The sequence below is a fragment of the Oryzias latipes genome, chromosome 17 (assembly GCF_002234675.1).
Source record: "Oryzias latipes chromosome 17, ASM223467v1".
NCBI lineage: Eukaryota > Metazoa > Chordata > Actinopteri > Beloniformes > Adrianichthyidae > Oryzias > Oryzias latipes.
This window is the reverse complement of record NC_019875.2, coordinates 8,173,391-8,189,738: the sequence shown is the minus strand read 5'-3', so window position 1 is coordinate 8,189,738 and position 16,348 is coordinate 8,173,391. Positions and strand designations below refer to the sequence as shown.

The 16,348-nt window shown below is 45.0% G+C and overlaps 1 protein-coding gene across 5 annotated transcripts in view; it reads left to right on the top strand.

Moving 5' to 3' along the window:
• dip2c (disco interacting protein 2 homolog C) overlaps positions 1-16,348 on the top strand; it is a 201,298-nt gene that overhangs the window by 151,583 nt on the left and 33,367 nt on the right. For all 5 annotated transcript variants that reach the window (XM_020711272.2, XM_020711269.2, XM_020711268.2 and 2 more), the window contains 2 exons: positions 12,901-13,024; positions 15,484-15,593. In XM_020711272.2, the coding sequence (XP_020566931.1) occupies positions 12,901-13,024; positions 15,484-15,593 (234 nt within the window). The remainder of the gene's footprint in view (positions 1-12,900; positions 13,025-15,483; positions 15,594-16,348) is intronic.

Here is a 16,348-nt window from a genome sequence, read left to right as displayed (position 1 = left end):
CCCACCTCCAAGCAACAGCTGATAGAAAGATCCTTCAAGCACATAACAATTCAAATGGGCTGCAAGCTGCACTCTATTAATAAATTAATTCCATTGAGAAAAATCACGTTTATTTTACGTTCCAATCTCTTACATTTGAAAGAACCTACCAGCATCTTCCTTCCTCCTGGCGCCACTTTAATGAGCCTGTGGGCATCAAATCATTCACCAGAAATTACATAAAAATTCAAAATATTTATATATTTCTAAAGTTTATTGGTTAACCTAAACGTTACACACATTTTTGACTGACTGAATTCCTCTTCAGTCTTTTTAATGCCTGATTATTCCCTTGACTCATTTACTTATCCTATTTTTTATACACCTGGGGTTTCAGAATCCAGGCCTTGAGGGCCGGTGTTTCATGTTTTCCAACCAACCTGCCACTGACGTTCCAGAAGGTGCATCTCCACCGGTGTGTCAATGTGCATGAATGTCCCGGTGATGGTCATGGGGGCCGTTGGCCCGAACTGGCAGCCACGCCTCTGTCAGTCTGCCCCAGGGCAGCTGAGGCTACATCAGTAGTTACCATCACCAAGTATTAATGAATAATGGACACAGTGTAAGCTCTTTGAGCAACAAGAATAAGCACAGATCAATCTAATCCATTATTAATATTATTATTTGCTAAACGCACCTGATCCATGTAATCAGCAGCAGATCAGGTAAGGTTTCTGGAGAACCAGCAGGAGGTTGACCCTTGAGGCCAGGAGTTTGACAGCCCTGATATACACTTCTATTTAGATTAATTGTTGTTTTATATTGAGGGGGTGTTTCTAAACTCTGTGGGGTCTTTCTATTCCTACAGTTTCCCATGCGCACCTTTGACTTGTTTTAGGTGTTCCAGCTTCCTCCAGCTGTGCTGAAAAATCAGTGTAAGGCTGATTGGTGGATCTACATTGACCTGACATGTTGTTAAGACTGTGCATTGCTGGCTCTGTGCTCTGCTGTGATGGACAGACAACCATCTAAAGGGGGTGCCTGCTTTTCTGAGGCAGGTCAGACCGGCTCTAAACCCTCTGATAGAGAGACTGATAGTTCCTAGACAAGTACTTTAGTTACCTTGGACACCTGTCGCTGTAATAACAGTGACATCTGTAAACTGAAGAAATGTCATGCAGAAAAACAGCTGCACCTTTAAACAATAGTGGAAAGAATATGGCATGATGAGACTAATTTATCTTATTGAAACATTTATGTTGTCAAACATTCATTTTTTTCCTACAAGAACTGATCTGACATTGGTTTTATTGTCATGAAATAATCTGTACGTTCGACTACGTTTTAGTTTTTTGATGATTATTTTGTTTCCTCAGAAACTCTGAAAGTTGAGAGGAGGGGTTATTAGAGGGCCACTCTGAAGAAACCTCTTCCTCCGGGGGTATTTTTGAATCTAAAATATGAGTCATCAGAAGTCACATTGTGGTACGACTCAGAGGGCGCTGAGTTTTGCTGCCATGTAATCAGAGCCGAGCCTCTCTGGAGACATCTCTGCTGCTGCTGTTTTGAGCTTGGCTGAGTCACGGCTTGGAAAGCTTGTAAATCTGCACTGTCATGTCCTCTGGGAGATTTCACAAGCACCAATCTGAGTCGCCTCCAACTTCCAGCCTCTTGAATCCTGTTTTTTAAAAGCATGGCTTTGTAAATAATTCATTCTGAACATTTCATAAGTCACAAACCAAGATATATTGCAAATGTAAAAATACAAATATCGGTCAACAGAAAGTAACTATCTGCTCCTTAACCTCTAAACTTCATACAGAATGACCTTTGTCATTCTTTAACTAGAATGACCTCTACAACCACACACAAGAGCTTCGTATTTAAAAACTAATCAAAGCTTAGTAGAAGCTTGTCACTTCTAACTGAACTAGCTTCTCTGTTATTCTCAGGTATCCTCAGGGTTTGCACAGTTTATAAAAACCTCACGTCACCATCTTTATATTCTTGTCTCAGCCCACATCAGCACATATCAGTACACATCAAACACAAATCAGTACAGAAACTGGACATTTTTACTTACAGCTATTGCTTTAAAGTTGTAACAGATTGCCTGAATCTTTATTTCATAGTTAATTCAAATAAAAACATCTGTTTCTGAACTGGATTAAAATATAAATGTTGGAAATGTTGTTTTATATAAGTGATTAAAGATCAGTATCTTATTCTTATTCAAATGGCGGGAAGCTTTTTGTGGAGAATTATAAACTATTTTGTTTAATAATATGACAATTACAAGGGTTCGTTTATTTAAATGTGGAAAAGCATTGGTGTTACCTGATTCTTCTGACATATAAGAAAACTTTCCTCACTGATGTTGAAATTAAAGAAGCAGAAAACATTGTAACACAGTTAATAGTATTGTTTTTTTAATGTAGCATTGTCTGGAATAAACCAAAAGCTAGTTCTACTTTAAACAAGCAAATAAAAAGCAAAAACAGAACAAAGACGAGAATCAAAAGATCATTTTTTTGGTTAAAGGAAATGAAACCAGTTCACTAGCACAAGCCTTCAAGCGTTCCGGTCTGCATTCACTCCAATGTGAACAGAAGTTAACACGGTGATTCCAATTTGGAGGTGAATGAATACTGTAAATTCCGGACTACAAAGCGCACCCGATTACTAGCCGCACCCACCCATTCTCACGTGTTTAACTACTTTTACTACTGCTCTCCTCTGATCGCGTGATGCTGTAGTATCGCGAGACCCAGCGAGACGAGTGTGGTGAGTCGACTTGGCGGCGCGTAAGCATTTGAACAAACATTTTCGATCTTGTTTCATTTTTCCGCCATATTAAAATATTTCCTGCTAACTAACACAACCTGTTAAGAGTATTAAGCTTCTGTCAGCCTGGAGGACCTGGAGAATTTCATCGACGAGTGTTTTAATACCTGCAACATGGTGAAGCCCAGAACCGCCACCACCACCCCCTCCGCCAAGCGTGAACGGCCTGAGGACTCTCCCGGGGCTGTGTCGTCTCCAGGCAGCGGAATGAGCGATATCCTGGATTCGATTGACAAAAAGCTCTCCAGCTTTGATGGCCGCCTCAATCTGCTGGAGATCCTCCATAGAGAATTTCAAGGTCTGCGGGAGTCTCTGGAATTCAGCCAGCAGCAGGTGCGGGAGCTCGCAGCGGAGAACCAGGCCCTCAGAGAGACCGTGAAGACCCTGAGCAGTGACACCGCCCGTCTCTCCGAGGAGAACCGATCCATCAAGGAAACCCTCCTGGATCTTCAGTCGAGGAGCATGAGGGACAATCTAGTGGTCGCGGGGGTTCCAGAGGAGGTAGGAGAAGACCCCGAGGCCACCGTTAGATCCTTTTTACAGGTCCACCTGAAGCTCCCCAAGGAGGAGGTGCAGAAGATCTCCTTCCACAGGGTTCACCGCCTCGGAGGAAGAAGGTCCGACCACCAGCGCCCGCGTCCTATTGTGGCTAAATTCGAACATTTCAAACAGAAGGAGTTGGTGAAGGGCCGCGGACGGGAACTGAGAGGCACGCATTACAGCGTTAATGACCAGTTCCCGGCAGAAATCCTCCGTAGAAGGAAGATCCTGTTCCCGCTGAGGAGGAAGCATCTTGCTGCTGGTTCGAGAGCGATTGTGGCCGTTGACAAACTTTACGTGGACGGCCGGCTGTTCCGGGACCCGGAGATCACCCCCTGGCTGTGCTGAAGGCTTTCAGATCCGCGCTGAGAACATCTGGTCTGCGCTGCCCAGAAGAAACCCGCTAAACTTACTTCAATGAATGGAAAACCGGATCATCAATAATCCACACCTCGATCGCAGGAAAACAGTCTTTTTTTTTTTCTTCGTCACCTCAGTCCCACTGATGTTTCTATTGTTGTTTTGTTGTTGTTTTCGTCTTCCCTTCTATCTCTTTTTTTCTTTCCTTTACTCTCCCCCCCCCCTCTCCCCCCTCATTATATGTAAATCACCTGGAAGCAACTCATCCTCGGTAAGTATTTATTTATGCACGGAACGGGCGCGCGCACACACAAGCGCACACAGGGGCGTGCACATGCGATCCCGCACACACACGCTGACATACTGCAATCACCTCACACAGGCTCTCATAGGACGCACGCGACACGCAGCTCACATAACCAGAAAACGTTCACGCGCACAGCGCTTCTCAAATGCGGGCACGCGCACACGGACTGGCACACAAGCACTACTTAGCTTTACACCTTTTCAGTCAGAGCAGTTATGAACAGTCTTAACATCGTTAGCTGGAATGTGCGTGGACTTGGCTCTGAGCCAAAGAGACTGAAAGTGTTAAATCACCTGGATGGTCTAAAAGCAGATATAGCTCTACTGCAGGAGACCCATTTATCAGATTCTTTGAATCACCTTATGTGCTGCTTACAATTTCCAGTTATATACTCTGCCAGTTACAACTCCAAACAAAGAGGAGTTGCTGTTTTAATTAATAAAAATCTTAATTTTACTCATAAGGATACAGTTACTGACCCAGAAGGCAGATTTGTAATCATTAATATATCCATTCAGAATAAGGACTATTGTATAGTGAGTATTTATGGTCCTAATGTTGACGACTCTTCCTTCTTTCACAGATTCTTCACCTCACTCTCAGTTCACTCTGACTCCACAATCATTATAGGAGGAGACTTCAACCTTGTTTTGGACCCTGAACTTGACAGACTCAGCACAGCAGCAAACCAGCGTACATGGCGGTCTGCAAGTATTCTAAAGCAGTACATGAATGATCTGGGTCTCTGCGACGCGTGGCGCTCATGTCACCCAAGCACTAAAGGGTTCACCTTTTTTTCTCCAGTTCACTATTCACACTCCCGTTTAGACTATTTATTAATCAGTAACTCTCTTTTAAAAAATATTCAAAGCTCCAATATCCATCCAATTATTATCAGTGATCATGCACCAGTCTCTGTAAACATTTCTAGGGAAAAATCCACACCCTCTGGTACAACCTGGAGGTTTAATACGTCTCTGTTAAAGGACCAGGAATTTCTTGAATTCTTTAAAAAAGAGTGGGCAACCTTCTTAGACTTCAACAATACTCCAGACATCCCACCGTGCGTTCTTTGGGAAGCAGCAAAGGCAGTCATGAGAGGGAAAATCATTTCTTATTCAACGCACAAAAAACGCAAAGAGAAAGCAGATTTATTAGAATTAGAAAATAAAATCAAAACCCTGGAGACTGCTTATGCTGCTTCTGCACAGGAACACATTCTGGGAGATCTGAAAAATTTAAAGCTGCAGTTAAATGACATCATTAATAAACAAACACAATTTCAAATACAAAGGCTACGACTTGAAAGATTTGAAAACTCTAATAAATCTGGCAAATTTCTGGCTAATCAGCTTAAAATTAACAGAGAAAAATCATCAATCACCTCTATTATGGACCAAACAGGAAATGTCACCCATGACCCGGTCAAAATTAATAACGAATTTGAAAACTTTTATAAAAACCTGTACACACCGCAGATCAATCCGTCAGAGCAAAGTATTGACTCATTTCTTAATAATGTAAACCTACCCAGGCTAAATGAGGATCAAATCACAAACTTAGATTCTCCGCTCTCGCCGTCTGAACTTCATGAAGCTCTGTTACTTATGCCCAATGGTAAAGCACCAGGGCCTGACGGCTTTCCTGCTGAGTTTTATAAAGAATTCTGGGAACAACTGGCACCAACATTTTATAAAACTGTCACATCTATTAATGAGAGCCAATCAATGCCACCTAACATGAACTCAGCCAACATAATTCTTCTTCTAAAACCAGACAAAGATCCCACTAGTCCTTCAAGCTATCGCCCCATTTCTTTAATCAATGCAGATGTAAAAATTATCTGCAAAGCACTAGCACAGAGAATAGAAAAAATCACTCCTCACATAATTCACTTCGACCAGACTGGATTCATCAAAGGCAGACACTCGGATGATAATGTCCGTAGACTAGTTAATATAATAGACTTTGCCACCATTAAAAAACAGGAAATGACGGTACTATCGCTGGATGCTGAAAAAGCCTTTGACAGAGTTAATTGGAAGTTCCTTATTGCTGCCCTCCATAAGTTTGGTTTTGGAGAAGCATTCATCAATTGGATCAAAATATTATATCACAACCCCAATGCATCAGTTAGAACTAATAAACAGACTTCAAACAGGTTTTTTCTTGGAAGAGGAACCAGACAGGGCTGCCCACTCTCTCCTTCTCTTTTTGCTATATTCATTGAGCCTTTAGCTGCAGCAATAAGACAGAATGAGAGCATTATAGGAATAAAAACCAAACACAGCCATCATAAAATTAGTCTTTATGCGGATGACATATTACTGTTTTTAAGGAATTTACATTCTGTAAATGAAACAGCAATGATCATAAATGAATTCTCCTCCATATCAGACTATTCCATTAATTGGAATAAGTCTGTTTTATTACCACTTAACAGGAATATGGAACAAAGACTCACAATTCCAGTCAAAACAGGAAATATCAAATATCTGGGTATCTACTTTTCCCCCAAACTATCAGAACTGGTGCAGCTAAACCACACCCCATTACTGAAAAGCATACAGGACGATCTAACACGCTGGACCAACCTGCCTCTGTCCCTTATGGGCAAGGTAGCCACGGTTAAAATGAAAATCTTACCCAAAGTTAATTATCTCTTCTCAATGATTCCCACACAACCGCCATTAAAATGGTTCAAAACATTAGACTCATCCATATCAAGCTTTCTATGGAACAACAAACCTGCAAGAATTAGTCTAAAAACTTTAAAATCTGCAAAAAGCTGTGGAGGATTAGAACTACCTAATTTCCACAAATACTTTCTTGCAAATAGATTACAATATATCTTAAAATGGTTAAAAAATAATCCAGAAACCAACTCATGGTTAGACTTGGAACAGGTGTTATGTGGAAAGATCAACCTGTCACAGCTACCATTTATTAGCCATACAGTTAAAAAACAGGATTGTTTCAAAAGCATTAATATAAATGCCACCTTAACAGCCTGGTGGGAATTTCTCAAAATATCAAAATCATCAATTCAACCGTGCAAAATGACACCCATCTGGAACAACCCGGACATCCTTATTAACAAAAAAATGATTCACTTCCCAGCTTGGCAAGCAGGGGGCATAAAACAACTAGAGCACGTAATTATTGATAGAAGATTCATAACCCCCCAGGAACTTCAAGACAAACATGGAATAAATAACTTCTTGGAATATCAGCAACTTAAATCAAGTATTACTAAAAAGTATAAAATTAAAGACGACGATTTAAAGCTACCAGATGTAGTTACCACTCTGATTAATTTTTCAATGAATAGAACTCTCTCCAAAATATACAAACTTTTATGTAATTTAGATAACAATATTGCCCTTCCAACAAAAAAATGGGATGCAGATTTGAGCATCAGCACAGATGAAAGCTTCTGGTCAGAACTTTGTCTAAACACCTTTAAACTGACAAAAAGTCCAAATCTGCAGCTAATCCATCTCAAAACTCTTCACAGAATTTACTACACTGGACAGAGGATGTTCAAGATGGGTCTCAGTAACTCAGACATTTGCGAGCACTGTGATAATAATCTACCCGACAGCTACATGCACGCACTGTGGTTCTGCACTCCTGTCAGGGCTCTCTGGCAGCAGGTATGTGCCGATTTATCAGTCTGGCTTAAGGTTTCAATCACTGCCTCACCGTCACTTTGTGTGCTTGGTGACATGAGTGCCATCGATATAGAAGAAGGATTAGCATCTATCATTTTCATAACTCTTTGTATTGCCAAAAAAACTATTTTAATAAATTGGAAAAACAAGAAAAATATAAACATAAGTCAACACAGAAATCTGCTGTTTGATCATATCAGCTTGGAAAAAATGTCAGCCCAAAGCTCAAGTAACTTTGAAAGAATTCAGTCTCTCTGGTCTCCTGTGGTTGACTCCATGACTTAGGGGGTGGAGGGCTTGGTCGTCGCTGCTCCTTGCCCTTCTGCCGTGGTTTGGGGTGGGGGTCGGGGCTTCCGGTGCCTGGCGGGGGCGGTGGGGGGCTCCGTTGGTCGGGGGGTCGGGTCCGGTGCCTGGGTGGGGCGGGCTGGGGCGCTGCGTGGTCCTCTGGGCTTGGGTGTGGGGGTGCGTGGTGGGGGGGTGGGGTGGTGGTCTGGCTTGGCTTGGGGGGGTGGTCCCTTTGCCTGTGCTGGGGGGGGTTGGCGGGGGGCCCTGCTCGGGTGGGGGGGGCCCAGCGGCGCCGGATGGGCTGCCCATCTGCACCTGGGGCTGGGATCGGCCCTTCCCTGGCTCTGGGACGGGACGGGACAACCCTCTCGGGGCCCCCGGTCGCTCTGGGTGTCACCCGCTTCGGCTGCGGGGTCTGGGGTGGGGTGGGGTGGGGGGCTTGTCGGCCCTGTCCTGTGGGGGGGCGTTCTGGGGGGGAGGGGGGGCCCATTATTAGTACGGGTCGGGGGGGCTAGCGGGTCGGGGTCTCCGCTGAGGCAATCAGTGGTTGCCTCGGCCGGTTGGCCTCCTCGGTCCCGTCGAGGCCTGACCAGAGCTCTTCTAGGGCCGGCGTCTGGGGGTGGGGGCCTGGGCTTGCTCCGGGGGGGGCGACGCTTTCTGGCTCCTCTCTCTCTGTGTGGGGTGGGTGGTGCCGGGCCTGGGGTGTCGGCGCCTCCGGGGGTGGGCCCCTGGGCTGGGTGGCCCTGGCCCCTTTGCTGGGGGTGGGCTGGGGGACGGCTGTTTGACCACCGGGGGACAGTCTACCAGCTGTCCCCAATTTACCCCCTTCCTTATATAACCTCATATTAGGGTGAGGGGGTGGGGGGTTTAGCCTGCGATGCGCCTTGGGGGGGGGCTACTTGGGAGTGGCCCCCCTCCTATGGTTGCCGTATGGAGTGGGCCCCCCCTCTTTCGGTTTTATTTGCACCTTAGACACGTAGGGTCCTTGGTAGGGGGGGTGCTTGGACATCACTGCCAGCAAGCAGCAGATGTCCTCCTGGCACCCTACCCGCCAATTTTAACCGCACCTTAGACATTTAGGGCCCCTTGGTGTGGAGGGTGAGGGGACATCACTGTGAGTAATCAGGAGATGTCCCCTTAGTGCCCTACTCGCCAATTTTAACTGCACCCCCCTTAGTACACACACCCCTCCCCCTTCAATATATACATTCAAACATAAACACACACACATGCACACAAACACCCTCTCAAACACCCATACACGCACACACATTTTACAAGGAAGGTGGGACCTGGGTCCATCTGTCCCCTACCCCGTCCCTGGTGGGGGGTGCGGGCCCCTTGGCGATGGCGGCCCTGTCCCTTGGGTGCCGGCTCCCTGGGCCCGGCGGTGCTCTCTCCGCACGGTGGGGGGGTTCATATTACACCTGAGCCGGGGGTGTTCGTGTCCCTGGGGGGTGGGTCCTGGTCCTTGCCCCTGGGCGCTGGGCCCCGCCAAACTTCCAACATGGCCGAGCCTGGTCGGGCCATATTTATAACATCCCTTATGGGCCGCCCTTTTTTCCCCGGGGTTCCCCCCTCCTGGGCGGGGGCGGCGGGCCCCTGCCTTGCTCCTACCTGGACCAACCGTGGGCCGGGTGGGTGGCTGCCTGGAGTGCGGAGCGGGTCTCCCTTGGGGGGTCCTGGCTCGTACCTGGGGTCGGGGCGGGGGGATGCCCGGAACTCCTGGGTGGTGGTGGGGTGCTCGTCTGGGGCTGTGGGCGTCCCTCTCCGGTGGGGCCCTGCGTTGGGCTCTTCCGGCGCGGCGGGGGGCTGCTTTCCTGGCTGGGCTGGGGCGGCGCTCTCTTTCCCTCTGCGCCTCCCTGCTCTCTGGCTCTGGGGGCCTCGCGGCGGTCCTGCTGGCCCTGGCCTGGGTGGCGGTCTTGGTCGCCCGGGGGGCGGTTGTTCCCTGCCTGTTCCCGTGTGGCGCTGGGGGAATTCCGGCTGCCGCTGCTGCTGCGGCGGGGGTATGGGTGTGGGGGTGGCTGGGCGCTCCTCCTCCTTCTTTTCACATTCCAACATCCATTTTAGAAGAACATAAACACTCACCTGAGCACAGGTGTTAGCTCACCTTTGCACTAATAGTTTGCATGATTGAATGAATGAAAGATTTCACACTAGTTGGTTTAAAGGCATAAGTATGCGTTCGTGAACACTATCTGTTTTGTGTGCATGTTGACATGTGGACATTTCTGCGGCTAGCAGGTGTGTTGATAATATTTGAGTGTGTGTGAACAGGCCCCGCCCTTTTTGTACTACATGTGAACCGTACCGTAACGATAAACAACCAGTAAACCTGCCTGCTCTATGCTGCTTCATGGTCTTACCCCCCTTCCCCTCCTATTATCACCCTCCTACCCCCCCCTCTCTCTAACGTCCCTCTCTCTTGTTCCCCTCTTTCCTTTTCCGTCCGGTCCAACACCAAAGATTTTCAAACATGATTGAAATTAATAAAGTTTGGCCTCAATTACAAAAGGGGTTTATTCAGACATACCTTTGGTTTGTCTGAAGATGAATAACCCCTCTTGTTAGAATAAAATATGTCCAACACAAGAGGCCCTCAGCTCTCATCTGTTTGCCTAGCTGTTGGACAGGACAAGTTAAAAAAAAAAAAAAATAAAAAAAATAACTACTTTTATACATACACAAGCCGCGTTGGAGTACAAGCCGCATGTATTAGGCAATATTGTCATCCTGACAAATCACATCTTGACTCCCAGAGTAAGTGTGATTCATTAGTACACAGTGGGTGGAGTCAGCTTTGCCTCAGGCCCATGTATTTGAGTTTATCTACATCTGCCAAACAGCATGCACCTCTATTCTGTTCACAAGTTCCTCAGTTATGGTTTTTTTATTTATTTTTTTTATTTTTTATTTTTTAACTTATTGACAATCTAGGTATCATACATAAAATTACAAACAGTAACCATATAATCAACATTACATCCCTCAGTTATGATGAGGAAATTTACATGCGCGATCCCCCATTTCCCATGAGTCTTAGGGGCTAAAGGCGGGGCCAATGCCCGGCTCGCCATACTGTTGTACATGTTTAAGAATGAGCAAGTATCAGCAGTGCATGGAGGGGTGAACGGGAAAAGCTCTCCTTCCGCTTGTGTCGCGGCAGCCTTACGGTACTAACAGGGCTGGTTAAAAAACACGCTAGTAAAATAAAGCAGCGACGACTGAAAAGCGCGCGCCTCAGCGCGATACGCGCGCCTCCTCGCGGCGCGTGGGTCAGAAGTTTCCTTCCACAACAAACACTGTTGCTCCGCGGACGCCTCGAGTAAGCCCTGGCTGCAGCCTGCAGAATGGCTCGACGCCTCCGCGCTCCGCGCTCCCGCGCGCTCCTTGTCTCCCCTTCCTATCTACTCCGACAGCTCTGGCCAGCGCGGCTACAGGAAGGAGCGCTTCGTCCCCATTGCGCCGGTGAACGGAGCAAATCGTGTCTGTGCAGAGCAATCGGACTTAATACTGTACGTTTTGTGTATGAGGGGCGGATGCGTTGTTACGTGTGGGAGCCTTCAGACTGCCATCGGCCCGCAGCTCACACGACACGCAGTCTCCAGCTCACACGGAAGCTGTGAGCGTTTCAATGCAAAACTCCGCTCAGTCCTTGGAAACCGTTAACACGACCACGTCAATTTGTGTTTCCAGTCGTGTCCCGACAAAATAAAGGCTGATGTTATTCCCACATATTTACGTGCAGCCAGCCGAGTCACTATGACTCAGAGGTAAATTCACTCCTGAGCATGCGCTGTTCTCTCCGTCACGCAGCTGACCGGCTTTTCCAAACCCGTTGGTGACGGTGGATTTTTTCACGCTGTTTTTAACTATTGCTTTTAACTTGAAAGCTTCATCATATTGTAGTGGCGATTACGTGCACGTTGGGTCTAATGGCACCAAAGGATTCTGGGATGCGGCCGGGCATGTGTGTTTCCTTTTGTTGAACCATGACTGAAGTGTCTAAGACCTAAAGTCAAGTCCATGCTGTTTGGCTGCTCAGAGGTGTGTTGAAAAACAAATGACTTGTGCTTGGTGTTAGATAGAGAATACAAACCATTCACTGTGTCCGAAAATACGTACATGGCGGCCGCCAATTAAAACCTTAAATTAGCCGCGTCACTGAATAACCCGCACGACTGTAAGCGCAGGAAAAAAGTAGCGGCTTATAGTCCGGAAATTACGGTAAATACTTTATCACAGACTCAACATCTAAGTGACAAGACCTTAAAAAGAAAGAAAAAGAAACAACATTTATAAAAGGTACAATAAAAATAGAGAGCATATAAAATGCTAAGGAGAAATGGACATAAAAAACGAGTAAATGCATCCACACCATTATGTCCAGATTGGGGACTGATATTTAAGAATGCTGTGCTTTACATTGGTGAGAGATACAATAATTTATCCTCCAAGGCATTAAGATATTTGATTCCAAAACCTTTTTTTCCCCCATATCTCCGGGTAGATTTATTATCTGGTGGTTGGCCTAATGAATGACTGTCTTATCCTCATCTACAGAACACCTTAGTTTTAGTTTAGATTTTCTTATTGCTATTTGGCTTAAATCTTTCAAATTTTTTCCAAATTCAGTACGTTTGTGTAACCATGGCGCAATAAAAAGCTGCCTTCAAATGCTTTCAATATAAACCAGCAGGTCACTCACCGGTTTTTGGATGTTTTATGGCTATGGAGGAGGTTCTTTTTCTTTTGCGATCCCAACTGCAGAAACGGTGACTCTCAGCTCTGCTGTGAAATACGAGTTGAATAAATCTGTCCCACTGTGTTTATTAGGTGCTTTTATGCTAAATTTAAACCAAATCCTCAGGATCCATGTTCATTGATCAAAACCCTGTGTCTTGTCTGCAGGACGCCGGCAGCCAGCAGATCGGCTTTCTGCTGGGGAGCTGTGGAGTCACGGTGGCCCTGACCAGTGACGCTTGCCATAAAGGCCTACCAAAGAGCCCCACAGGGGAGGTCCAGCAGTTCAGAGGTCAGCCAGAATGCTGTCAAATGCCCTGATTGTTGTTTGTGTTGTTGCAGCAGTCCTTGTTGCGCCTTGTGTCAAGTGTAAAAGAACAAAACAAAAGCGCTTCATCAGCTGCAGCATTTACAGATTGAAATAAATGAGTTCTGGTTATTACATGGATGTCCGAAAACATCCTTATAGTGAGGACTCAAAACCAAACAGAGTTCTGATTAATGCTTGTGTTACAGCCAGACTTATGATCCATTTGATTGGCTCTAATTGAAATTTGGGAAGTTGCAGACCACTGAGGCTGCTACAGTTAAACAGTATGAAATATTAATTCATGACACAAATAAAATGAACTCAGACATAAGTGGATCGTGAGCTATTCCAAACACTAATAATGGGGTAGAATTGATGTTAGAATCAAACTTGGAGCTTTAATAAGGATCCATTAGAGCAGACAGTTTTCTTTTTGTTTTTTTTGTTTTTCACAAATAAAAAGCTCCCTGAGTTCGGGGCTAATGAACATTTTGCAGCAGCCCTGAGTTTATGGCTGATGGAAAATGATCATTTCTTTCCAGAGAGGTGAAAACACAAACTGAGAGCATCAGACTAAGAAGATATAGAGAAGGACAGAGGGAGTCGAAGAGGCAAATCGATGGAAAAACAACCGACAATTCACATGAGCGAGTTGAATTAGGAACAGAGAGACATTAGCGCAGAACAGAGAAAGCGAGAAAGTCTCCAGTGGAAACGCTGTTTGCTTGGCAGTAATGGATGTATAAATAGCAGCGTGATGCAGCCGGATTCATGGCTGCTTGCTCAGCGTGGGGTTTGGGAGTTGTGTGCAGGACTCATTAAAGTGAAGTGCTCCTCATATCGATCATCAGGATTTTGGCTCATCTCATTGACGAGGCTGATGGTTTTTTCTGTCTCACTTGCTGCAGCATTAATTCAGACATCAGCGGCCTTCACAGCACCAATCTGCAGACTATCTGTGATCCCTGCGTGCTTTTACATGACCAAGAACACCACAGGACCTCAGCCCATCATTTTAGAAACAGAGGAGGCTGATTTTTTTAATGTAAAGCCTTATGCTAACGTTCACACCAGGCACGTGTCGCGCGTTCAAGAACGTGCTGAAATGGGACTCTTGAACTGGACTGTAGCTCACACTAGTGCATATACCTACAACTGGAGGAGGTACGAAAAATAAAAGTAGTGCAAACCTCAAGTATCTCGCTGCAAGCATTTTCTTTCAGCAAGAGACTTATTCATTTTTGCCCCATGATCAATTTTCAAATGGTTGAAACTTCCGTGAATATAAAGGGAGACCATCCCTATGTCACGACCAAATCCGATTCCCTTATTAGTCAAAGTTCAACCAGTGTGGGTGCTGCTGGTATTTTGGGGTTGTCCAGATCCGGGGAGGACACATGTAGTTACCTTGGGACATGCTTGCGTCTCACCCACTGCTAGCTGTCGCCCGCAGCATTCCTGTAGAACACAATGCGCACAAACATTTACGGGCTCACCACGCAGTCTATGACCTCTATACTTCGTATTCTGCTTATCCTGTACAGGTTTGACCATTTTTCACCCAATAGGGAAGATGTGACTAAGACCTTGTTAACAAAGATCAAACAGGATTTCAGATGTTTTCACTTCTCCTGGACATCATTTTGAAATAATCCCACTCATAATCTGACATAAAAAGAATTCCTTTATAATATAATCCTTTTACATGAGTTCATGCTTTAATACAGAACCTTGAAAGGTGTTTGCTGTGAAGGTGTATTTGTCTATAAAAGTGCCAATTTTTCAAAATTGTTTTTCTGCGTAAAGTTTTTTTTACCTGCCCCCTCCAAGACTCCTGTTTTGTGTTTTCTCCTTTGGTGTGTTCTCCATGCCAAACCTCCTACTTCTCATAAATCCCTCTTCCTATCCTTCAACTGGCCTGAGCCTCCAAATAAACAGCAGCATGGGTTCAGATAAGTATACTTCTGCGTGGGTTTGTTGTTTCGTTAAAACTGTCTGAGCTGCAAGACAAAAGAGGAAGTGAACCTAATCTAGTGAGGGGGAAAAGAATGGGTTTGGGAATTTAGCTTTAAAGGTCATTAACCTTTCATCTTTTTTAATTAATTTGTTCTTTCAAAGTAAAAGTTTTATTTTCAAACAAGAAGTTCATCAACTTTTTTAAGCCTGCAGACTAGAACTGTTTAAAAACAGGTTGTTTGTTGATAAAATTCAAATTATTAAAGAATAACTCCTTGTTTTGTTTCTGATTGGGTGAAAAATACCAATAAATGTTTGTATCTAAAGTTATTTCCCATTTATTTGGGCTATTTGTTTACCTACAAACAAAAGTGATTGAGTGGACCCACATTCTAGATCACCAAGGAACAGAGCTCAGCAGAAAGCTTCCTGGTATTCTCCCTGTTTCTAATCCTTTAGTTGGTGTTTGTGTCGTTGTGCTTCAGGCTGGCCAAAGGTGCTGTGGTTTGTCACGGAGTCCAAACACCTCTCCAAACCGCCCAGAGACTGGTTCCCGTATATCAAGGAAGCCACTCAGGACACGGCCTACATCGAGGTAACGCATTCTGTGACGCTGAATGTAATCCGCTGCGGGACAGCAGAGCATTTCCGGCTCTGTGCCTTCAGGCATGAAATCGATGCTGCTGTTACGGAGTCGACTCACGCCGCAGCTCAGAGGATGTTTGACCGCGCTTCAGCCGGCTGCTGGTCAATGCTATCATCCGGGGGGATCGATTTGATTTCCGCTAACGGGGATAATTACAATGGCAGCAAAGTAAAAAGCCTCCATGATTGCATTTTGGATTAACAAGGGGGGAAATACAAAAAATAATCAAGGAGAGGGCATGGGAGAGGAAATCACTACCAACCTGTTTATTTATTTTTAGAAGATGGGTCACAGCGAAAAAACAGTCTGATGATTCTTTCCACACATGCCATCTTATTTTTGCTTGTATTGAGAAGCAGAGAGACACGATTTTAACTCTTATTGTTACCATGACAACATCTGACAATGACTGTCAAAGCTCTCTGACAGGCAACAGTTTGCATAGCAAGATTTAGCTTTGCTTAAAACTGTGAAACAATAATCTGAGCATGCAAAATGTTTTTTTTGTTGTTGTGTTTAGTTCAATCATTTCTATGTGTGCTGCACTTTTACATATAGGATGTAAGAAATGACACATATTGAATGAACATCTAGATATTTCAGCTTCATTTCTCCTGGAACAGCCTAAGAATTGATGTATATTTATTTATGCATGTAGATTATCCTGTTTTTTTCTATTAGAGAGCAAAACATTGTAGGATTTT